This window comes from Ipomoea triloba, chromosome 7 (assembly GCF_003576645.1).
Source record: "Ipomoea triloba cultivar NCNSP0323 chromosome 7, ASM357664v1".
Classification (NCBI taxonomy): domain Eukaryota; kingdom Viridiplantae; phylum Streptophyta; class Magnoliopsida; order Solanales; family Convolvulaceae; genus Ipomoea; species Ipomoea triloba.
This window is the reverse complement of record NC_044922.1, coordinates 3,014,633-3,034,420: the sequence shown is the minus strand read 5'-3', so window position 1 is coordinate 3,034,420 and position 19,788 is coordinate 3,014,633. Positions and strand designations below refer to the sequence as shown.

The following is a 19,788-nucleotide window of genomic DNA, read 5'->3' as shown; positions in this document are numbered from 1 at the left end:
GGATTGGATCAAAAGGCCCATAATCCTAACAAGTAGGCTAAAAGAGTAAAAGGGACCAATGATGGTTCCTTTTTGTAGGAGTGAATTCTGATTACAAAAGCCCACAATTTTGTACTAGTCCTGTTAGATAGGCCTTATTGTTTTAGGCCCATAACACTAACCCACAACAGAAATAGGCCTGATATGATTTCATTCCGGCCCATTTAGTTTGGTTTCGCTTTCAGCTTTTTACTCGTGGCCACAAATCCTTCGGTGGACTAACGTTAATATTGACTTTTTGTCTTTTGAGTATTGTGGAGAGGAATGGCTGTTGGGAGGATTCTTTTTATTGTTATGTCATTTTTGTTCTTTGAAGATGACACCTCTGAGGATCTTTATTTTTTTAAAATAATAATACGTTAATTTTTTTTTTAAATTACTCCGTAATAATGTCATTTCATATAATTAATTTATGATAAAATCGATTAATTCATAGATATTATAACAAGTCTAACTAATTTGTTTTTATCTCAAATTTTTTTATTAATTGTACAAGATTTTGATGTTGAATCAAGATGATATTATTTAAAAGTTAGTTTTTGTAAAATCAATTAATGTGACATATGTAAAGTCCATTTACTAATAGGAAAATTTCTCGAGTTCACTAAAAAGTATTACATATTTAAGATATGTTTGGTTATGAGTTTACACAGTTTTCTTTGTATATTTAATGGGTGGTTTGTTTCTGTAAATGTTGAATTTGGCAATGCAATAGAAAAGGTTGGTTGGCAAGCTGTTCAACACTTCAACGTTGGGTCTAAACAAACTACCTTCTTAATTTATTGTCAGTACAAGAAATAAATAAAATAACGTTGACGTGAGTCAAAAATCCAAATTTCAAGTCCACCATACAAATAAGAACACAAATAGGTTTCAAAAAAAAAAAAAGAACACAAATAATTTTATATATTCTTTACAAATAATAAGAAATGGGTCACACTTGTGTCTACCCACGTTCACTCCTGGAGGCACGGGAGCTGGCCGAGGGGGAATTGAACCCGGGTTCTCCCGAAATTCCTCCCCACAAAAAGAGCTCACTTGCCACTTGAGCTACCCCACTGGATTCAATCTCATGCTTATATGCTCAAATATAACACTAATCAAAAATACAATTTTTGTTACTTATAAGAGAAAAAGTAATACATTTTTCATAATAAGTAATGTTGACAAGTGTCTCTCACTTATAAGGGCAAATATAATACTTTTGAGAAAAAATGTAATACTTTTAAATCGAAATGTAAAAAGTATTGTATTTTCCCTTAAAAGTATTACATTTATCCTAATAAGTAACAAAAATTTTATTCCTGATTATTATTACATTTGAGCATATATAAGTATGACATTTGTGCCTATAAATGTTACATTTGCATATTGACCCGACCCGACCCGTCCCATGGTGAGACGGTCTCACACAAGTTTTTGCCATAATAAATATATATTCACATACGGTATTGTAATTAGTAATTAAAGGAATGTAAAATAATTAGAGAAATCATGAAATTCGTAAAATTTAAGTGAATAAACGTATAAGAGTCATCCGTATTTTAGAATTTTTCATATGTATAATATAATTTTATCTTTTATTCGTTCATTTTTTGTGGATGTCTTTTAAAGTTGTGAGATGACAAATGGTGAGCACGACTTTGAAGTCAAGCATTTGCTTACTTTTCCCACCCTATCAATCTTCCATTAAAATTGACTAGCATTTTCATTTTTGTGCATAAAAAATGACTACCATGATGGAGATATGTGTATGGAAGTTACACAGAAATTTGCATTGAACATTCCAAAATACACTAATTATAATATGTCAAACATGATAGATAAGTTGATTGTAATTGTATGTATCTTTTCATCTTATCTCACCCAATAATTCGTATACATATGTTGATGTCATTATATATGAACGGTGATATTTTATCAAGATTTTTTTTCTAAAGATAATGAATTTATGGTATACAATTTATTATAACTTCACCCAATACAGATTCCTAATCTCATGGCAACAAAAACCATATCTTTATTTATTTATTTATTCATATACATAATAAGGAGAGAGGCTAAATAAGCCCCCCAAATTATTTAGCAAAAATCATTTACACAATCGAAATGCAAAAATCATTTACGTGTTATTGCATGTTATGTTAACATGACTTTCACGTTTAATTTTCTTTGTATACATAGATGCCACATGGAAGTCACGCCAATCTAACTAGTATTTTTTTTTAAATTTTATTTTAAAAAAAGCACAATATTATTATTATTAGTGAATTAAAGTATCATAGTTTTATATCTTTCTTTTCCAACTATTTTCTAAGAATATATTTTAATTTCTTAAATTCTTTACTGCATAAGAGAGTTATAACGTAATTATATATATTGGCATGAAAAACTCCCTTCACCATTCCACTTATTTTCAGGTCAAAAGCAATTTAAATCGGAAGATCAAGCTTCCTATTGAAATTCAAGTTTAAAAAATATTATATAATTGACAAGATAGAAATTAAATGAGAATTACCATAATTTCATTCCATCATACATATCAACAAAATTGACTTTTACAAGGACAATACTCGCAAAATCCAAAACCAATAATTGAATGTTTGGTACACTTATGAGGTTTGAAATCATATACATATAATAACCTATTAACGGCTAATTGGTAGAAAATTTTATCTTAATTAAAATAATGCAATTAACTGCGGATAAAAAAAATTATTTTGTGTGGTGACAACGGCAAAGTAGTTGTCACTCGGATAATATGATAAACTTCAACCGAATCCAAACATGACTTCTCATATTTTGTGTGATGACAACGGCACAAAGAGCTAACGCATGTTTGATAAGATTAACTGTACTTTGTTTGAATTGTACAAAAATTGAATCGTCTAAATCTAAATTACGCTAAATGTTGATAAATAATTATTTAAATTGAGTCAAATATAATTGCCTCGCACTATTATAATAAAATCTTAATCAAAGTACACCAAACACCACCAATATTTCATCCTTTTTAAGTCCTATAACTATAATTTGCCAAACAAGATAGATAAGTTGATTGTAAGTGTATGCATCTTCTCATCTTATCTCACTCAATAATCTGTATACATATGTTGATGTCATTTTATATGAACAGTGATATTTTACCAAGTGACTGTTTTTTTTTTAATTAATGAATATATAGTATGCAATTTAATGATTTATTATACCTTCCCACAATACAGATTTCCTAAAACAATAAAACATATATTCTATTTTTTTTTTAAATACATAGTCATATAGTAGGGAGCAAGATATGCCACATTTGAACTATTTATTATAAAAGTCATTTGTACTATCGAATTATAAAAAGTTTCATATTAGCCATCGAACTCTTAAAAAAAGAGCAATTAAAACCTTTTTACCTATAAGTTACCTGTTATTGCATGTTATGTTGATGTGACTTCCACGTTTAATTTTTTTTTTTTTTTGTATACATAAATACCATGTGGAAGTCACTTTAACACAAATAGTATTTTTCTTTAATTTTGTTTAAATAAAAAAATGTATTTTCAAAATTAAAACGGTCTACAATATGTGGCATCGTGAATATATTCAAATAAAATTACATATGGAAGCCACATCAATTGAACCTACAATAGCATGTAATTTACATGTAAAATGGTTCTAATTAATTGCAATTTTTTTGGTAATATAAGATCGAGTTCGAGGGTTCATATGAATCCTTTTGTTATTCGAAGATATAACTAACTTTTTTCTAAATAACTAACAACGCAGAATAAATACCCTCTTCAAACACTTGCATACTCGTAGTATACTAAAGAGACATATATAGCAGCAAGACAAAAGTGTAAGGAAAGAAGAATGAAATTGTGTAGCATTTTGGCAATGCAAATTGCACTTAGGAAGCTGTTCTTTTCAACGCGTGCATGTAAGAAGCAAGATAACATGTAGAAAAGACAATATATATGGTTATTGATAGTGAACCTTATGGATGGGAATCAAAGTATCCTAGTTTTCATGTCTTTCTTTCCAATCATTTTTAAGAATATCTTAATTTCTTCAATACTTTACTGCATAAGAGAGTTAGTCGAACATTATAAAGGAATCATATTGGCATGAAGAACTCCCTCACCATTCCATTTCCCCTATTTTCCGGTCAAAAGAAATTTGAATCAAATTCGGACGAAAACAATCAAGAGATTGAGCTTTAATTTCTATAATGAGTTTGAAGAATATATATTATTATAGTTGAAGTGGAAAAAATTAAATTAATGAGAATAACCCTAATTTCTCCATCATACAAAGCAAAAAAAAAAAAAATTACTTTTTTGAAAAATGTTGGGTACCTCCACCCAAATCAAATATATGTTTACTAATACGTCAAAAGAAAGCACAACTTTCTTTTCTTATACTTGCAGCAATCATGTCATGTTTCAATTGTGAGATGTTAGACTTGATGTTTTAAGCTTCCATCCAACCGAATAAAATTATGAAGTTTGAAATGAGATGCAATTCACTCTAACTTTGAATTCTAGTGATGGATATATTGGAAGTGAAATCGAGACAAACAGACCCGGGAAGGCGAGCAAAGTGACCCGGGCCAAGCCCGTAGTTAGCCCCGGGACCTTAAGGCTACTCGGAGCCAGACCAAAGCTAGGCCTCGAGGTCGACCCCAGCACCCAGCCTTGACCTCGACGCCCGGGCTCGGGCTCGGGCTCGACCTTGACGCCCAGGCTCGCCCTCGACCTCGACACCTGGCCTCGCCCTGGTGACGCGGTCAAACCTTAGCCGCCCACCCTCTTCGCGTGGGGCAATTACATGGGAGCTTTTTGGTATAAATACTTTCGTTTGGCATGTTATTGGGGGATTATGTTGTCTTGGCATTACATATCATGTATTCTCACAAATCATTAATACAAAGCTTTGTTTTTCCTACTCAATATATTGTCCTATTTATTTATCTCTTTAATTATTGGTTTAATTAATTCAGGCCACCCAAATTAATTTATTCAATCATCTGGTAACTTTCTCTCATATGAAATTTTACTTCGTAAATATTAAAAGAAAAAAAAAAGAATAAAATCATGTGAACAATTAAACACTATAATTGCAGAACGATAATATATAAAGAGAATTGAAATGAAATTTCACAATGATTGAAATTTAGAAGGTATTAAAAAGCAATAGAATATATTTTTTGGATTACATAAGAAAGAATATAAGAATAATATTTTATATTGAAATTTCATTATTTTTATTTTTATTTTTAGTTTTGGGACAAAGAATGATATTTTTGGGGTCAATTCCTAAGGGATTGCAATTTCAAAAGTGTGGTCCAAATTAAATTTGCGATTCTTGTTTTGGAGACATTTGGCAATTTTACAGATTTTAAAATGAATTCATTTATAAATTTGGAAATTTTCATGTTATTAAAAAATCCATAAAATATTTGCATATTATATTCCTCTAGTACATTATTATTAAAATTATTATTATTATTATCATTATTATCATCATCATCATCTTCGAAATGAAGTTGTAGAATGTGATAAAAAAATTGTGATTCTTATTAATGTAGTATTTGACACAAAGTTAGATTCCTACTCCTATTACTCTATTTGGATAATTTTTATATTACACAGTCTTTTAGTAAATAAGAAGATTCAGCAAAATATACAAAAATAATAGCAATTGTCGTCGGACTTACCAACAACAAGGTATTACGTAATAATTTTAGTATTATTCAATATTTAAAAGAGGGGTAACAAGGTTATTATTATTATTTTAAAGAGTTTGGGAAGTTTGGGTGTAATTTCATGAATACAAAATACAGAGTAATGACTAATTGATAGAAACTTTAATCCTAAAATAGTAACAAGAAACTACTATTTATATCAAAAAAATCATAAAAATGTAATTGTCACGTATAATTAATTTCAACAGAGTCAAAGTGTGACTTCTCAAATTTCTTGTGACACCAACTAACGATCCTCGGGATATGTTCGATAACATTAACTTTGTTTAAATTGTCCAAAAATTAGATTGTCTGAATTGTGCTGAATGTTGACGAATAATTATTTACATTGGGCTAGATATAATTAGCGTTATAGTAATAAAATCTCAATCAACAGACAACAAACAACACTAAAAGTGTTTTTTTTTGGGGTTCGGCCAATTAAAAAAAGAGAGGGAAAATTTAAAAATAACTGTGCAATAGTTATCACGTGCCCTTTGGGCGTGCCGTTCGTGCGCTAAACGTGACTTTTGGTGAGTTTTTCTTAAAATATTTTTAAATTTCAAAAATCATGCATGAACTCAAATTTTGGGAAGATGTTGATTTTTTTCCCTCTAATCTTTCATGCCTTCTCTCTTTCACATTAAATGACTTTTTTTTTCTTCAAAAACTAGGCAAAAAACTCACTGATAAAAATGCCCTAAGGAATTGCAATTTCAAAAGTGTGGTCCAAATTAGAGATTCTTGTTTTGGAGAGATTTGAAGTTACGCAGAATTCATTTATGCAAAATGAAGTTGTAGAATGTGATAGACAATTGAGATTCTAAGTAGTGTATTTGACACAAAGTAACATTCCTATTCCTATTAGAATAATTTTTCATATTATATTATTTTTAAAAATTTCTTTTTTAGTACATGAAGATTCAACAAAATAAACAAAAATAATAGCAATTGATGAACTTATCAACCCCAAGGTACTAATTTTAGTATGTACGAAGTAATAATATTTCAAAATAATATTATTTTTTAAAAGTGTTCGGGGAGTTTGGGTATATTTTCCTACATAAAAAATAACAAAGTAGTTGATAGAGAATAAGATCGTAAAATAGTACACTAAACTACTATTTATACAAAAAAATCATAGAAAATGTAGTCGTCACTTGGATAGTATGATTAATTTCAACATATTCAAAGTGGGACTTCTTGTGTTTCGTGTAATGGTAATGTCACAATGCGCTAACACATGTTCGATAATATTAACTTTATCTGGATAATTGTCTAAAAATATGTCTATCTGAGTGTAAAATGTGCTAAATGTTTATGAATAATTATTTAAATTGATCTAGATATAATTATCGCTATAGTAATAAAATCTCAATCAAATGACACCAAACATCACTAACACTTCATCGATCCTTTAAGTCTTAACCCTTGCAACATCCAAAACCAATAAGAAAAATACTCATAAGTCTTAACCCTTGCAACATCCAAAACCAATAAGAAAAATACTCATAATATGTAATATAGTATGATTTAATAAAACTTAATTGAGATTAAAATAAATCATATGTAAATATTTATTTATCAAAATTTATAATTGTTGTTGAGAAAGTAGTACTTTTATCATTCAATTATATATGTTGTTAGGTTTCGTCAATTGATTGCAAAGTGATTTTTCTTATTCATGAGATCTACTAGGGCATCCAAAATAGTGAATTGTAAGTGATTTTTGCATGCCTAAAAACTTGAAGATGGGGTTCTTTGGTGGTATTTCATTAGATAATAAGTACATGATTTTTGTTTCCATAGTGGGGCCCACCGATAAAAAAAAAAAAAGATAGCCAATGTCGTGTGAGGCGCAAAACTAGCGCCCAGTCGAACGCGTTTAACTGAAGTTTTTTATTTTCTCTTTTAAATTTTTTTTTCCAATTTCTTTTTTTCACATTTTGTTTTGGTTGTTTTCTTTTATTTTTTCCCTTCTCTCTCACCCTCTCTTTTCTAGTCACACTTGTAAAAACTCCTCAAAATCTATGCCTATTGGGGATGCTCTAGCATCCTTAATAGTGAAATTTTTTTAATGGTTTTTTTGAAGTTTTTGTAAGTGTAATTAGAAAAGAAAATATGAGAGGGGGAGGAAAAAAATTGATTTAAAAAAATACAATTGCAGCACATGTAACACGCCCCGAGGGTGCATCAATGGCTCTCACGCGAGAGAAGGCAACTAACATTTATTGTTGGTGGGTCCCACTTTCTATATAAAAAAAAACTCAAATTTGCAGGAGTAATTTTATCTTCTCTCACTTGCCTCTCTATCTTCTAACATGACATAAATTTTCTTTAAAACTGTGAAAAGACCATTAGTGTAGATGCTCTTAAGGTTGGGTTAAAATAACCACTTCGTATATGATTATGGGACGAGAAGTGATCATGGTATATAGGCTGTGTTTGGCAGAGCTTATTTAGGAGCTTATAGCTTATTTTAAGCTACTAATAAGCTATAAGCTTTGTTTGGTAATGCTCTCAAAATAAGCTAGTTGCTTAAAATAAGAGCTTATTTTGAAACGCTACTTCAGGTAGCTTTTCAAAAATAAGCTAGTAGCTTCTTAATTTTTTTCCATCTTTATCTTTATTATTTTAAATAAATGACATCATTTATCCCTCCCAATTAAAACTCTTTTGGCATTTTTTCTTCAATATGTTTCGTTGTAATTTTAATTTGATATTTGTGTTTGAACAATAATTTTTGTATGAACTAATTTTATAAATTATAAACATTTTGTTTTACTTTATATTTTATTAAATTATATTGATTTCATTATTTTATATTTTAATATGTAAACAAACCTATTTAAATTTAAAATTATTTAACTTTTTTGTAGATGTCCTTTTTAGTCGTTTTACATTTATCAACTTATCAAAAAGTTAATTTTACCAAACACTTTTAAGCATAACAACTCTTCAAATTTCAGCTTCGAGCTTATAGCTTTTCAGCTTTCAGCTACCATTTCAGCTAGGTTTCCAAACATAGCCATAATTAAGAAACAAAAAAAGTTAAATCTCTATAATTTAGAGATAAACATGTATTTTTTCTCAAAAATTTAAAAGTAAAATTTTTGTTTTGTTTTTTATTTTTATTTTTATTTTTTGTTTCTACAAACTTGAAATCCTTAATTCGGAGAGGGGAAAAAAATTGTAAGGGCCACAAGTGAGAGAGAAATGCTCAAATGTCCCCACAAACTCAGAGTCGGATGTTCAATGTGTTTATCTTTTTTATTAAATGATCTAAAAATTGGGTTACCTATATGTTGGCTAGGGAGTTCGTTTCTATGTTAGGTTGCGAGTACCGGAGTGGCTTATATGTCCTCATCCTTTCCTTTATATTGTTGGTTTGGATGATCTGAATTAATAGATGTGGTTGGTTGTTTTTGAAAAATTGAGAAAATCACTTTATCTCAGGGGCAAAACCGTCAATTACAAAAGCATATTATTCCCCCCAAAAAACAAATAATTAAATCGGACAAATTATTATAAAAAGCATATTTGTAGCCTGCAGAAGTGGGGCTTGAAGGAGAGTGAAACGGCTTCCTTGTAATCATCACCGGCAAACGTTGTTGTAAACACACAACACCTCTCTCTCTCTCTCTCTCTCTCTCTCTCTCTCTCTATCTATCTGTCATTTTTCTTTTCTCTTCATTCTTTGCGAACTTTTCTCTTCGTTTTTCTCTTTTCATTTCTTTACCGTTTTCCCCTTCCTTCTTTTTTGATTTTTTGATATAATTTTTGGTTCTGGGCCGTGTTTAAATTTGAAGGCTTGGAATTTCATCCTCGTTGAAGCTTGATTTCTTCCTCTCTCTCTCTCTCTCTCTCTCACACGCGAACACTGGTTTCTATGAGTCTTGGGTGCCTTTTCTTGAAGTGGGCTGTCTCCATTTTCGCCGATTGATTTGTGCATTTGATTACAACTGAGATCCCTTGTAATTCTTTCCTCCTTCTGCTTTGATCTGTGAAATCAACCCAGGGTCGCAAAAGTATCTATACATTACGTATAGAGAGAGAGGGAGAGAGAAAGATGTGGAGTGTGGCGAAGTTTTGGGAGAAAGCTTACAATATGGCAGAAGGGGGATCTCGCTACTGCTCCAAGAAGAAGGATGATGTCTGTTATGAGGTAAAGTTTTGATTTTTTTTAATTAAGGATTTTGTGATGTCTGTTTCTTGAACCAAAAACTTAAAAAGCATATAACTTTTTGTTTGGTTTTGTTTATTTTTTTGAATTTAGTATAGCATTTGTTGGGCAATGAGCAGAGGATTGTTACTTTTGTTGTTTGATATCTGCTCTGTTGGTTTCTTGGTTGGTGAACTTTTGAGTTTTGACAGCAAATGAAGCAGTAAAAGGTGGAAATTATAGTTCTGGATTTGAATTTCTAGGTTCCCTGTTCAAAATATAATTATTGTTTTTTTTTTTTGTGTGGTGAAAGAATCCACACAACCATTCTTGCCTGATTAAAAGAATCCACTTTTGGTAGCTCTGTTGTTTTCAGTTGAAGGCAAAAAACCATCTTGCTTTATTTAATTTGTTCTCAGAACCTAAGGGGGGAATTAATTGCTGAATTAGTTATCTTTACATCTAAGTAGTATAAGTCCAAAGGTTGGCTCTTTATCTTGTCCCTTTTAAGTGTAGCTTTTCAGCCAATAGCACTTTCCAGTTTAGCTTCACAATGAAGTATTGTATTGATATATGCCTACCATCAATAATTGGCAGATGTCAATTGCTATCCACATTTCCCAGTCTGTATGGATGCGTTGTTTAGAAAGGGCATAAAGTGTTAAGCTAATTAGATTTGTTCGGTCATCTTTATATAAGATTTTATTGGCATATTTGTTTCCTCCTTTTGGTTCTAGAGGTAGGTATGTAGTTCCAAGAGTGATTAATCGAGGTCTCCATGTGCTTATGCTGAATTCATAGTCTTTGTTTGGGGTTGAGATTTAACGCATTTTGTTATTATTATGTGCAGGACTCTAATCGAGCATTAAGCATGTCGAGATTAAAATGTATTCTGAGAGGGCTGGACTTTAAAGTTTATGTCTTTCTTTTTGTTCTGGTACCAACTTGTGTGTTTGGTATCTATGTTCATGGGCAGAAAATCACTTACTTTCTGCGACCTTTATGGGAAAAGCCACCGAAGCCCTTTCATGAGATCCCTCACTATTATCATGAAAATGTGTCGATGGAGAATCTCTGTAAACTTCATGGCTGGAAAATTCGGGAGTTCCCAAGGCGTGTCTATGATGCGGTGTTGTTCAGTAATGAGGTGGAGATTCTTACGATAAGATGGAAGGAGTTGCACCCGTATGTGACGGAGTTTGTTTTGCTTGAATCGAATTCGACTTTCACTGGATTGCCGAAGCCCCTGCATTTTGCTATCAATAGGAAGGGTTTTGATTTTGTTGAATCGCGGTTAACTTATGGGCAAGCTCCGGGGAGATTCCGAAGGGGAGAGAATCCGTTCATCGAGGAGGCTTATCAGCGATTGGCGTTGGACTATCTTCTCAAACAAGCTGGCATTCAAGATGACGACTTGTTGATAATGTCGGATATTGATGAGATACCGAGTAGACACACGATAAATCTCTTGAGGTGGTGCGAGGACATCCCGCCAGTTCTGCATCTTAGGTTGAAGAACTACCTCTATTCGTTCGAGTTCCTCGTTGATAATAATAGCTGGAGAGCTTCAGTCCATAGATATAAATCCGGTAAAACGAGGTATGCACATTACCGACAATCGGACGACATCTTGGCCGATGCGGGATGGCATTGCAGCTTTTGCTTCCGCCACATCAGCGAGTTCATATTCAAGATGAAAGCCTACAGCCACTTTGACCGAGTGAGATTTTCTCATTTTCTGAACCCGAAAAGAGTCCAAAGAGTAATATGCAAAGGGGCTGATTTATTCGATATGCTACCTGAGGAGTACACGTTCAAGGAAATCATCGGGAAGATGGGACCGATTCCCCACTCCTACTCGGCCGTTCATCTTCCGGCCTATCTTTTGGAGAACGCTGACAACTATAAATTTCTCTTGCCCGGGAACTGTTTGAGAGAGAGTGGCTGATCCGAGTGAGTGGACTATAATTTATTTATTTTTCTTTCTAAAAAGATCCCTAGGTGCCCCTGCTTGCTGGTCTTCGTGAAACTTCTCCATGCCATGATGACTGTGAGTCACGTCTGTCACTGTTATATGATTCTTTAGAAACGAGTCTGAAAGATTGTTCGGATGAATTAAGAATATGTGTATATAACTCAGAGCATTGACATGATCAAGCATGATAATCGAACAAGTAGGGGAGTTTACCATGGCCGAACTGCTCTTTAGGTTCACGGATAGCTTTTGCATATTACTGTATCTCACTAGTCTTAGCGACTCCATATTCTGTGCCAAGAATACCGTTTAGTTTCTCTAGCTTGCGGCTTGGGCTTTCCTCATGTGACGAAATTTTGGTCGTTACTAATGTATTTCTGTTATTTCTCTTTTAGCATCATCTTTGGGTTGTTGCGGTTCTCATCATCTCTAATGACATTACTTTTCTTGATCTTATTATTGAATTGGCTAGTAAAATTTCAATCTTTTTCTTGTGAATCCCTTTTCTCTCTTTATTTAGTGACTTATGGTCCATGAATTTGAATTTTGAAACTTGTTGAGTTGTCATGGATGTCACCTACTTTGAGCAAATGTTGGCAAGTTCTATTGTCAATGTTTGGAGGGTGAATGATAAGTATTCTCAATTATTGTATGGTGTTTGTTTGAGTTATCTGTCTGGCAATGTCTTCTTTAATTTGCTATATTCTTTGAGCAAGTTGCAGGATGCAGCACATTATATAGCCTCAAATATTCCTTCACCCAATCACTACTTAGATTTTTAGGAAATCTATAACCAATGCCTCGATTGGGATAAATCATGTTTTTGAATAATAGCTCACGAAGTACAACGGATTCAGATAAATCATGTTTTTGAATAATAGCTCATGAAGTGCAACGGATTCAATTGTAGGTGTTGACAAGAATTGAAATCATAATATTCTAATATGAAATTCATGTTTCAATTGAGAGAAGAATTGAAAACAACTTGTGTATACACTTTAGATTATAAAATCTTTAATCATTAAACAACAAACCTCTACTTTTCCAGTTTTGGATGAGTCCCCAAAACTTAAACCATTCTTTTTATCCTTTCTCAAAATATCTAAGAGATATATACAAACATGACTTTTTTAAAATAATAAATTTTAATATATTTAAACAACTTTCATGCCAAGCACATTGTGTTTATATGACATGTAGTGACTCGGTCATGAGATTGAGTATCGGTGGAGGTGATATTACTACAATGTAATAGAATCAATTGTATTAAAAAAAAAACAACTTTCATAAAATCTTTTAAAACATTTGTAAATTTTGCAAAAGTTTATAAAAATCTTATATCTTTTTATATCACAAATATTTATAAACTTTAATTAACTTTTATAAATTTATTTTTAATTTTAAAAAGTCTACAAAAGCCATTAAAATTTTAAATTGAGTAATTTTTACTGACTTATATTATTACTTACTATTTATAATTTTATCACAAACATATATAGTATATCACTGACCTTAAATAAATTTATGTATTGTAATTCAAAATTAAATAAATAATAAAATTTAATAGCCACAAAAATAGAGTATATTATAAATTTAAAGACAATAAAAATAATTTTAGAGTACAAATTAAAACGTAACATTCCTTGATTGGTAGGCATTACTCCATAAGTGTTTATTATCCTAGACTATAGATCAGGGCATAAATCTATGTTTGTGTTACATCATGATTATCATGAGGACTGAATGTATAGTAGTGAGAGAAAATGCTTGAATCCTTGGCCACGTGGGTTGCCTACTTACCTATGAATGAATTCTATATCTATGGATAAAAAGTTTAGATCCTTTTAGATTTCATTTCTACTAGCTAGCTTGTATTTATACGTGAAGAGGGCATCTATTTTATAGTTCTGTTTGGATGAGAATTTAAGGGAGTTGTAACAGATTGCCTAAGTACTGACCAACAATGATAATTGTTTGGCTTGTCCTCTATCAAACTCATTCGAAAAATGGCATAGATTCTGAATGAGTTATCATGGTTGAACATGTATATTTTAAATTATGATATGATTATCATGAGGATAAAATGGAGTGAGAGAAAGTGCTTGAAACTTTGACTTCTCACGGTGACCTGAGAATGAATTTAAAGTTCAAATTTTTTTCCTGTCCTTTTACATTATATTTGTATGTGAAGAGGACATCTATTTAGTTATACTCTAGCAAATACAATATAAACATGTGCATAAGAGTCCCAATTTGGGCTGGCCTACAAAACTCCTATACGAAATTTCTTTAGCCCTTAGTCTGATATTTTCTTTCTTGTAGATATATGTCACAAACTATGAACCAAAAATACCCTAAATCGTGAGTTTTTCATATGATACCTAAAGACCAAAAACGTTACTTCCACGTCTAAGACCAAACGCGGAGACGCCAAGATTGAGTCAATATACCATATACCAAATACCATATCCCATATCCCATATCCCATATGGAGCGATGACAATGAAGCAAAATAAAGACTAAACTCTATTACTCTAACCAAAATAGAACCATCTGCCAGCAAAAAAAACCCATTACCCACGTGCCACAAAATCGAATATATGTACCTTTTGACATTCAAAAACATTACGTGAAAATCTTCGAACAAAAAAGCTAATAACCTAAGACTTCTTCGCAATTGTTAGGCCAACGCAATGCGTCGTCAAAAGTTAACAAGAATCAGATTCCATCTTATCGTTAACTCCGGTAGAATCTAAGACAACTAACCCCTTCTCTACACCTATATATATTCACTTCAGGAAGCCACATTACATTCAAACATCTCAAACTACATACATACATTCCTTAACCTAGAAAAGAGGGAAAAAGATGAAGCACAAAACCTCATCATCAGACATGAACAACAATCCCCACCATCGTTATCAATATCCGAATGATTTTGAGCTTACTGTGACGGAGAGGAAGGCGATACACAAGCTCATAGATGTTCCTCCATATCCCAGCATTCGCTTCACGCCTCGCGGTTTCGAGGCCTTTAGATCCAAAGATGAGGAGGAAGAAGAACATGCCGCAGGTACGAGGATGATGATGAAGAAGTATCCTTTGCCACATCCTAGTCGTGGTGAAGAGGATGTGGATTCTGAAGCCGAGCAGTTCATAAGAAAGGAGCACAGCAAGTTTGAACGTGCGAAATCCAGTTTTATAAAGTACTAGGCTAGCTGGTTAAGAGAAGAGCTACGTACTAAGATAATAAGCATGCATGTTCATCATGCATTGTATGAATAATTGTAGTGTGTTGAAAATATTTGATTTTTGCATTATATGTATATGTTGATTGGTAATCTTGCTAGCTTGTAAGATCACTCGTTTTTATGTGTATTGTTATTTGATGAAATTAATTACATATTATACTAGCTTTACAAGTCCGACTCTTTGAGGAAGTAAGCTATGGTCTTTGTTTAGTTTGAACTGGTTAGCTATTGGTAACCTAGTTTATCTCGTAGTGTTTTGTTATTGTTGGGCAGAGGTGGTAAAGGGCTCAGTTCAACAATTGGTGGCTCAATCCTTATACCATGGACGGACCAGGGGTAACACTGCACTACGAACCCTAGTTCATGGTATGAATTTTGTACCTAAATCAATTTAATAATTGTGTCTTATGTTATTATGAATTTTTGTGTCTTGTGTTGAGAAATTTTTTGTCTATGAATACTAATTATATAATACCTAAATCAAATTTGATCAAAATAAACAATTATATAACATGTGTATGTGTCTTGTTATGAAATTATGTACCTTACGAGTATGGATTCTGTACATTGTCTTTTCAATCCAATTAGGTCCATAATGCTATGCTATGTGTCTTGTGTTGCGATTTTTTGTGTTTTATGTTATGAAATTCTGTACCTTAAGAGATGAATTTTGTACATTGTTGTTTCAATTCAGGGTCCATAATGTTATGTGGGCTCTGGTCCTTGATATAAAATTATAAATTACCTTGGTGGCTAGGGGATTGTTGTGCGGAGGCCGGTAAAGGACCAAATTAAGTCTAGTACTTACCTCTCGAAAGTGTGGTGGCAATATATAAGGAAATAAAGTTGCACTTTCGCTTTCATATATAACTCTTGGCAACTAATTATAGGGTCATAATGTATGATTTTCTCAGTACAAACCTTCGAATAACAGTTGTGAATTTTTCTCATCAAAAAAAAAAAAAAATGTAACACTATAATATACTGCATCTATGTTATATATAACTTATAAGTGCACATTCATGATGATTTATACCGCTGAGGCGCTGACAGGTTATAAGTCCCCTTATAGTCTTTAATGATTACGTCGGTTGTACTCTTTTTCCCTTAGCTAGGTTTTTTCCCATAGGGTTTTTCTTAGTCTAAGGTTTTTAACGAGACAACCAGCGTAAATCACGCCTCTCATGCTCAACTCAGACTTGAGGGGTTCATCACAGACTATTAAGGCATTCAGATCGGGGAGACTTTGCTTATAACAAGTTGGTCGCCCGGAGCACATTTTACTTCTCGAACCTGACGACTTTCGCAGATTCAAGAAGTGGGGGACTTGTGATGGGTAAATACCCTCAGGGACTACTGTAGAAATACAATGTGTATAGTCCGTGTATTATTGTACCCCTAAAAGGTCGAGTGTCCTTAGAAATTATTAAGGGGCAAGTGACCTTTGGGGAATATTATATTCCTGAAGGGTCAGGTCCTATTCCTATATAAAGGACCTGACCCCTGTTGTAAAGGGGAGACTCTCTCATCCCTTGCCTCTGGGGATCCTGAATCCATTCATTCTTTCGCCCCTTCTCGGAAGGAAGCCATGGCTTCCTTTCCCTTTCTTCTTACATTCATGTATACACACGCTATACACTAAAAACACACAATCAAACACAAGTGGTGTAAATCCGTACCCCCGTTTACATTTACACCATCACCTATATATATATTAATGTGATCGAATCACATGCATCTACAAACTCATTTCTAATCAACTTTCAAACTTTCTCGTTCAAAGACTATTTTAATCCTCTCTCCCTTATGTTCTTCCCTATATCATATATTTATATGTAAATCTTGAATGGTTATATCACACGTAGGATGAGCAATGGATGGTTTAAGAGGAAACAAGAATCTTCCCGAGGCTTCGTTCCTAGGTAATGGACAAGATTGAATATTGAAATATCTATGGTCGTGACCAGACATTATTATAAATATATGAATCCGCATACCGTACCAAATCCTTTCTTTCATATTTCACATGTTGTACTATACGCAAATTGTTAAGAAACTAAAATGGGGAGAAAAGCTTAATGTGGGCAGTAGCTAAAATATATTTCTGTGTTTTCTGTTTTTTCTTCACTGCATAAACTGATACACATATATAGGAGAGAAGGAGAGACAAGACTCCCTAAATCCTGCCCTAATACATGCTAGTGCTCCACTAGCCTTAATATAAGGATTCCACTACTAATAGTTTATACACTATACTTTAACACAAATTGATTAAGATGAATTCGAGGTCATTTTCTCAATATTTATCGACAAATAAATTTTTATACTGATTGGTTAGGGTTGGCTATGTTGATCCTATTATCTACTTTGTTTGCTCTAAATTTTCGTTGAGAAATAAATATTTATACTGCTTGGTTGGGGTTGGTTATGTTGATACTATGTTATCCACTTTGCTGGTTCTAAATTTCCTGTACTTGTGTAATAATTTATAAATCACACATAACAAATTAAAAAGATATTATGTAAAGTAAAGATTCAATTTTTGAGATTTCTTGTGGTTGTAATAGTTACACCTATCTTATAATGTTGGTACAAGCGATAACACCATTTATTGATTGTTGTAACTTGCTTCACTTTATCCTTTGTTAGTTGTTACTTGTTCCTTTTTGGTGCATTTGGTCATTTTAACAAGTTTGCAACTTTTATATTATTTAAACTTTTATTATCATTATACAACTAAATAGCACTTTCTACCTATAAAATTACAAATATATATATCTAAATTTTATTCTAAAACTTAAATTAATTAATTAACAATTAATTTTTAAAAACATAAATATTACAAACTTACAATTATTACCCAAATTAATGGTAATATATACAAGAATTGAACTCTTAAAATTATACCTTCAATCTCCTAATCATGTTGGCCAGCTACACCTTGTTTTTCCATATTGAATCTTGAATTAGAATCTATTTAATTTGCATATTGAAATGGATGCATGGAAGAAATATATACCTTTCTTGGTAAATTTAAGAAATTTTAAGCGCTGATTACTATATCAAATATTACTATTTATAGTATGATTAATTGCATAAGATAGAGTATTCGTTAATTGTTATGATTCTAATAACATAGAAATTTTAGTCAATCAAAACCTTTTAAAAAGATTCAAAATAGAGACAATATGATCCCAAACAAATTGGTTAAACTGTATTGACTTGATAACTAAAAATTTACAAGTTCGACTTTCAATAAGAACTAACTTATTGTCTAAAGTTTACCTGAATAATAACTACAGATTTTCATTACCGCTTAAAGAAGCTAGATAGACAAAAATGCTATATAAATATATAAGTAGATTTAAATTAAATCGTGTTACTCGTGTCACACCACATGTAAATTTGGTTGATATGATGCATGCAGTCTGTTTTGAGCAAAGCACAACTACATATATATTATACAGCTAAACTATCATATCCTAGGATTTTTCCGGTTCTCTATCATATCCGACAAGCTAAGATTGCGACGAAAATGGGAAGAAACAAAAACCCTAAAAATCTTCACAACATTGAACGACAGAGAGGGCAGGTGGCGTGGTGATTGTCGAACCACTTGTCCAAACACCGAGTGTGGAAGAAATGCTTGCAAGAAAGCTCGCTCACCTTCTCCTTCGCTTCAAATCTACACAAGCACACGCAGCAGCACTCCGTTGCAGTGCCGCCGCTAGTTTCCGACCGGTTTCTGCACAGGGAATCGTACCTGGTGATCGAAACTCTCCGCGGCCTGGCGGCGCCGCCGAGACCCGCCGCCGGGAGATCTTCGTCTTCTTGGGAGGCAGCGGCGGCGGAGTAAAAACCGGTGGCCCCCACCACTTGCAGAATCGATCTGACGGTGTTCTTGATCCCCGCCACGGAGGTGACGGTGTTCATAACTAGCACCGGCAGCACTCCTTCGGCGGGGCCGGGGAAATTGGATAACCCCATTCTTAAATTATTGGGATACGACTATAAATCTATAATCCTCTCTTCTAGTCTTGAAAGGTTAGTTATAAATATGGGGACGGATGGGATAGTTTTAACCGGGAATGGGGTTAGCCCGGGTTTAGGATGCTAACCATTCCGGGTTAAAGTGGACGCGTGGAAACACGTGTAAGGTTTGTGTTAGTTGATATTGATTGATTTAAGGTACAGTTAAATTAGAGGGTTGGAACTTGCATGGTTTTGAAGGAAAAGGAGGCACGTGTCCTTTCTGCTTTAGGGAAGCCAGTAGTATACTGCCTCATGGCAGGGTTCATCGCCCTTCAGTTTCAGGGCAACACAAACGAAGATTCTTGATCCCATATCTCATCTCAATATCCGTTGTCTTGATATAGTTCAGCTAGTTCATCACGTGTATTTTTGGTGTTTTATATGTTTAATGTACAATCACTTTAACATTCAAAATAAAGTTGATAGTATACTTTATTAGTATTTTATATATTGATGTACAAGTATTTTAAAAAATCTAAGATAATGTGTATTAGTTGAAACGTTGCTATTTTGATTTCTGATTACCTTCTCGTCTTCTTTTGATTGTTACTGGCTATTTTTTTTTTTTTTATATCTTTATCCGACCGGCTCT

General features: G+C 32.7%; 2 protein-coding genes across 2 annotated transcripts; one reads left to right on the top strand and one right to left on the bottom strand.

The window, feature by feature from the left end:
* Nucleotides 1-9,248: 9,248 nt before the first annotated feature.
* On the top strand, nt 9,249-12,411 carry LOC116025660. The gene is made up of 2 exons (XM_031266978.1): nt 9,249-9,941; nt 10,789-12,411. Exons 1-2 carry the CDS (start codon nt 9,846-9,848, stop codon nt 11,884-11,886), a joined length of 1,194 nt encoding a protein of 397 aa, XP_031122838.1. The 5' UTR covers nt 9,249-9,845; the 3' UTR covers nt 11,887-12,411.
* A 6,056-nt stretch (nt 12,412-18,467) lies between these two features.
* Nucleotides 18,468-19,193, bottom strand: LOC116025925 (probable E3 ubiquitin-protein ligase XERICO). The gene has a single exon (XM_031267304.1). The coding sequence runs from the start codon at nt 19,149-19,151 to the stop codon at nt 18,729-18,731; it is 423 nt and encodes a 140-aa protein (XP_031123164.1). The 5' UTR covers nt 19,152-19,193; the 3' UTR covers nt 18,468-18,728.
* Nucleotides 19,194-19,788: the final 595 nt, after the last annotated feature.

Coding starts and splice junctions, on each gene's coding strand:
- LOC116025660 (XM_031266978.1), top strand. CDS start 9,846: ATGTGGAGTGTGGCGAAGTTTTGGGAGAAAGCTTACAATATGGCAGAA. Junction 9,942..10,788: donor AGGATGATGTCTGTTATGAG/GTAAAGTTTTGA, acceptor TATTATGTGCAG/GACTCTAATCGAGCATTAAG.
- LOC116025925 (XM_031267304.1), bottom strand. CDS start 19,151: ATGGGGTTATCCAATTTCCCCGGCCCCGCCGAAGGAGTGCTGCCGGTG.